Here is a 5,634-nt window from a genome sequence, read left to right as displayed (position 1 = left end):
CCCTCCCTCCCTCCTCCCTCCCCTCCCCTCCCCTCCCTCCCCCCTCCCCTCATCGTCATCATCATCTACAACCTCTCTAACAGCTTCTGCTGCCCTTGGTCCAAGAATCCTGCAGACAGCAATGGTCATACCAGCAAGTTGCCACCGCAATGAGCGAGAGCACGAAGGAGCGAAGGGGGAAGGAGGTCGAGGATTGACAAGGGGGAGCAGGAGCACGCGGACAAGGAAGGGAAGCAACAGGGATGAGAGAATGGGATAGAAGGCAGAGGAAGAGGGGGAAGGAGGCGGTAGGGAGGAGGAGGAAGCGCGGACAAGAGTATCACATAGCAAGTTCGCGCATTTTCGGGACGATGCCGGAATCATCTATTCGCAGGAGAGAACTTCCTGCAAAGGCAAGACAAACGAGTTCAACAACATGTCGCACATCAAGAAGATGTTCACCGATCGCCATCAAGCACATTGCATTGATAAACTTGTTCTCGCAGACAGGATTTCCTACTACCCAGATCTTCTCCAAGGCAGGCTGTCAAGTCAAGAGATCAGGAGGGGCAGCGCAGCAAGCAAGATCAGGTCACCTGCGGCTGCAGCCCTCGAAGTGACGTCAACTTGTTGTTCTCTAGGTGAAGTTCCTTGAGGTTTGGCTGTTTGACATGTCAAACTCCAACATGTCAACGTGTCAAACGTCTGCCTGTGAGAAGAGATAATCGAGATTTGACAAGAAGTTGTTCTGTAGATGTTGTCAGCCACCTCAGCATCAAAATCCTCCTCCTCATTGTCCTCTTCTCCATCCTCCTCTCCATCTGCCTCTTCCTCCTCCTCATCATCGTCATTATAAGCATCAGCAGCACAACCATGTTTCATCATCTTCATCTGATCACCCTCTGTTGTCTCCATCAAACAGACACACCTGTAGAAAGAGCGTCTTCAATCCTCGATGGACACCAAGACCCTCTAGACTTGTGATGTACTGCAAAACAAAGTCAAAGAAGAAACTTGCGCTCCTCTCCTCTCCGCTTCCCTTCTCCTCCCCCCCCCTCCACACCTTTTCTCCTCTTCTTTCCTCTCCTCCTCTCACCTGATTACTCAACGACAACGTTGAAAGGCCGACAGAAATCTTCAAATCTCGCACGCACTGACACAAACATGTCATCAACATCCCAGACAACCAGCTGATCAAGACGTCGACTCGACTGCAGTACGAGCGTCTGAAACTTCTCACCTTGTAGCGAGGAACAAAGTTCTCCGCACGAGGACGAGGGGAAGGAGCGCGGTAGCGCTGGCGAGCAGCAGGAGAGACTGATCGCTGATCTGCTCGACGTTGTCAGCCCCGACGACCTCACGCTCTCTCTACCTCGGGCTGAATTGTTGAGACGACCAGCGGAGGAAGAACGCCTGCGGGCACTTGTCATGGCTGTGACCTGTCCGACCTCTCCTTGCAGCATCCACTCCTGCTCCTGCTCCTGCTCCTGCTCCTGTTCCTGCTCTCCTCTTCCTCCTTCTCATCGTGACCATCTCTCCGCCTTTGTCTCTTCCCCTCCCTTCTCCCTCCCTTTCTCTCCTCCTCCTCCCTTCCTCCCTCTGTCTCCCCTTTCTCTCCTCCTCTTGCTCACCCCTTGCTCTGGTTAGTATCCTTCCCCATGGTAGGAGACGCGGAGCCTCTCAGTCCAGGGGACGGCGTCCTCCTTGCAGCGGCCGACTGGTTGGGGGAGTAGCGGGAAGTGACCAACTTGCTCCTGTTGGATTCCTCTAGAGACTTGGAGACGATATCGAGTTGCTCCTGCACATTGAAAGTGAGGAGGAAGAAGAGAGGGAAGAAGAGAGAGGAAGGGGAAGGAGGAGAGGAAGGAGGAGAGGGGAAGGTGGAGGAGAGGAGAGAGGGAAGAGAACGAGAAGAGAGGGAAGAGAACGAGTTATGATTGTGGTCACACAGATTAAAGGAGTAGCAGAAGAATGAAGAGGAGAGGAAAGGGAGATTTGTGCTTGTTGTTCACCTGCAATCTTTTCTCGTTCATCCTCTTCTCCTTCACAGTCTGCCGTCCCATTCATTTCACAGGAGAGGAGAGAAGGGGAAAAAGACAATCTCACGACCTCGTTCAGCGTCGTCACTTTTGAGCTCAACGACGTGTTCTCACTCTTGAGGTTGTCAATCTCACTTTGCAAAGATTTCAACAGCGCTGGGCGTGCGAGTTCAAGTCAGAAGGCACGTCCAACTCGTCCAACAGCACAGCAGTCACCATTGCTCGAGTGCAACATCTTCTGTAGGTCATCCTGGAACGTCGGTTGCTCTTGCGAGGCCGTGCTCTTGGAGCTCGAGCTCTTCTTCGCGCTCGCCGTCCGAGGAGCTTCTGAGACTCTCGGAGCCGCTCGGGAGCTGCTCCCACTCGCATCTAGGTGGGATGGGGCGGGTGCCCGGCTCGTCGACTGGACCCTCGTCAGAGGAGGAGGAGGAGGAGGAGGAGCGGAGGAGGAGCGGAGGAGGAGGAGGAGGAGGAGGAGGAGGAGGAGGAGGAGGAGGAGGAAGTCCAGGAAGAGACTGAGAGGTCAAGGGACGAGGACGAGGTGAGCAGACGGAGATAGGGGAAGGAGGGAAGTGAAGGGAGTAGGGCAGAGTGAGCAGGAAAGTCTGTCAAACCTGTGGATGAACAGTTTCGATCGATCTCCGCACTTGCACCTCAGGCTCTTCTCGTCTCTTCTTCACTTTCCTTCCGCTCCTTTGGGGATCGATGCTGTTGTTCGAGGAAAACATCAGGTTAACATCAAGATTGAATTGATGGGATCGAACCAACCTCTTCATGATTTCATTGTATAGCTGTTGTTTTGACAATGGCTGCAGGTTAAATTAAACCGCACATTCGTCGATGCATGTCATCGAATCACCTTCTTCTGTTTCTCTTCGCTCTTCACACGCCCATGGGGCATGTGATCGGTCGATCTCCGCATCTCGCTCTGCCGTTGACTTCGCTCCATCTGTTCGGTGAAATGAAGATTCTTGTTATCATGGTGGTTGTGAGTTGACGTTTCAAAGGCCCAATCCTCCTCATGTTTGGTTGGGTGCGACGGTTTGGGAGTCTGCACTCCATTGGAAGGTGGGTGTTGTTGTGCTTTGTGAAATTCATAATCTGCAACCCTCTGACGTACAAGTGATCGTTCTTTCTTGGCTGAAGGAGATCCTATCCAACATCACAAGTCAGATATCTCAAACATCGTGCTTCTTGTTGACATCACCTTCATCATCGCTGCTCAAGTCGAATCTATGAAGAGGTTGTGAATGAGTGTCAATCTTTGGTTCATGCTCCTTGTATCGCTCATGGGAATGTTTCTCCTCCTCCTCCTCCTCCTCCTCTGAATCATCCCAGATAGTCTGCTTGCTCACCCTGCTCGACGTTCCCTCAACACGTCCATCCTCCCCCCTTGGCATAAAATCTTGTTGCATGTCATCTGTCCCCTGGCCGCCAGGTTTCTCGTCTTCTGAAGCAGCTTCAACGGAAGTAGCATGCCGCCTTTCAACTTCCTCTTGCTCAACTTTCTCCTCCCCACCCTCCTCCCCCTCCTGGGCCTCTTCAAGAAGTGCATGTTTTGTCACTTGATGATACTGATGCTGCTGCTGCTGCTGCTGCTGCTGCTGCTGCTGCTCGTGGTGGTGGTGGTGGTGCTGATGATGATGACCTTCAGCTGTCACTTCTTGTTGATTCCCCGCTGTTACGTCTCCCTCTTCTTCTCGGATTCTTTTCTCGTTGCCTTCAGTCATTTCTTGCGTTTCCTGTTCCTTCTCGGACGAGGAATCTTGATGGACGTCTGAATCCGCCTCTTTGGCGTCAGGCTGGACCATGAAAGTCACAAGAGAGGCAATGGTCAGAGACTGAAAGAAAACAAACCTTCACATGTGCTTCGGCGTCTTCTTCTTGACTTTCATCTGAGAAATCCGACCCCGACAAGTCTACTTCAAACCCTAAAACATCGGACACATTCCCGCCCGTTGTTGATGACGGCGGGGGTTTCGCTGATGATTTCAAGCCGCCTCCTCCAGTCTTATTGATCGAAGGCTGCTCATTCGCTCTTACCATTACTTCAGCCTCCTCGGCTTTCTGCTGACTTTCTTTGATCTCATCTTGGATTTCTATCGGCAGCTCCATTTGCTTCTTGACAGCTTCAGGAAGGTTGTGCTTGAGGTGATCGTTGACCAATCGCGTGAAGACTTCTAAGGGAGATCCGACATTGTCATACTTCAAGTTGGCCAGCAGCGCAAGAGCCTCCACAAAGTCGCTGTATGCTATGTAGTTGACCCCCGAAGACGAGATCTTCATCACCTGCTTGTAAATCTTTCCTGCAGCTTCTTGATCCACTCGGGAGTCCATGAGCTTGCATTCACGAACAAACTTGTAGAACTTCCCTGCTACCATCTGCTGCTTGCTTGATTGCTTGCCCTCCAGGCAGTAATAATGAAACAGGGATCGCAGAAGGCGGTCAGTTTCTTCAGCAGAGAGTTCATCATTCTGCTGTTGATCGGAGGATTTCTCCTTCTTCTCTTCCTCAACACTGTCAGAACCTTCGCTCTCGTGTCCCACCGCATGCTCGGGCAGGAGGAACTTCCCACTAGGATCTATCGTCTTGTACACCCTGGACCTGTCGATTCGTCGTAGCAGGAACACCATGGCCTCGTCATAGCTCACTTCTTCCTGAGTCTCAGGGTCTTGAAGGAACCCCATCAGTGAGCATCTCTCCAGGCACTCGAGAAAATCTTGAAACTCAAGTGCATGGGACCCTCGTGCCCCCGACTTGAAAATTCTTGACACAGCGTCGAGGGCCAATGGCTCCGGCGTGATGCTGCAGGCCGCCATGCACTCCATGAAGCAAGAGGCATCCATGGTGTCACCACGAGCATAGTGAGAGAAGATCTTGTGTAAGTTGTCGGAGTACAGCTCCAGCACCTCGTCTCCCATGATGATGCCCGTCAGAAGCCCATCCAACGTCCCGCTCCCCTGCACCAACAATCGGAATCAGGATCTTCCTTCTCGAAACCTTCCTAGGTGGCACGTATCGTATGATTTCTCGTGCGGTAAGTATGACTCAGAGACTGAGAGGTCGAGGCATCTTCATGCATGACAAGTTCTCCCTTAGCATTGCTATCCTCATGTACTGATCAAACCTTCCGTTGAAACCTTGACTAATTGAAATCTTGCATGTCAAGCAGCGCTCACTACAACTTCACTCTTGCTATATCATAGTCTTATCTTCATCTTGCGTCTTCCTCAAGTTCTGATCCTCTTCTTCCCCCTTCCTCCCTCCCTCCCTCCCTCCTCCCTCCTCCCTCCCGCCCATACCTCGCTCGCTCGTACAAAATTGGGTACCCTCGTCCCCACACTGCCTCAGTCATGTACCCCATCTATCATGCTACCCCACCTACTACCAATTTCACACCCCACCTTGTATATCCCCCTGAATTACCTAGTTATGACCCCTACGTGATCGCTTCTGCCCAGACCCCTACCCCCGGTAATGATCTACCACACCCAGGGCATCAAAAGAGGAAAGTACCCCTCCTTGCTACTACATTTATACGGGTACCGATAGCAAAGTTCGAAGTTTTACAAGTTTGACAGGATCCGTTGACCGCAGGACTGGAAGGGAGGAGGG

General features: G+C 52.0%; 1 protein-coding gene across 1 annotated transcript; it reads right to left on the bottom strand.

Moving 5' to 3' along the window:
• Nucleotides 1–319: 319 nt before the first annotated feature.
• On the bottom strand, nucleotides 320–4,940 carry GUITHDRAFT_114576 (hypothetical protein; the record flags this gene model as incomplete). Its single annotated transcript, XM_005826302.1, has 16 exons — nucleotides 320–384; nucleotides 442–523; nucleotides 576–641; nucleotides 908–967; nucleotides 1,076–1,132; nucleotides 1,220–1,308; nucleotides 1,352–1,392; nucleotides 1,611–1,777; nucleotides 1,992–2,030; nucleotides 2,089–2,174; nucleotides 2,235–2,421; nucleotides 2,633–2,726; nucleotides 2,787–2,827; nucleotides 2,878–3,170; nucleotides 3,226–3,820; nucleotides 3,876–4,940. The coding sequence occupies 16 exons, from the start codon at nucleotides 4,938–4,940 to the stop codon at nucleotides 320–322; spliced, it is 3,027 nt and encodes a 1,008-aa protein (XP_005826359.1).
• Nucleotides 4,941–5,634: the final 694 nt, after the last annotated feature.

The sequence above is a fragment of the Guillardia theta genome, assembly GCF_000315625.1.
Source record: "Guillardia theta CCMP2712 unplaced genomic scaffold GUITHscaffold_76, whole genome shotgun sequence".
Lineage (NCBI taxonomy): Eukaryota > Cryptophyceae > Pyrenomonadales > Geminigeraceae > Guillardia > Guillardia theta.
This window is presented reverse-complemented; position numbering and strand designations above follow the sequence as displayed.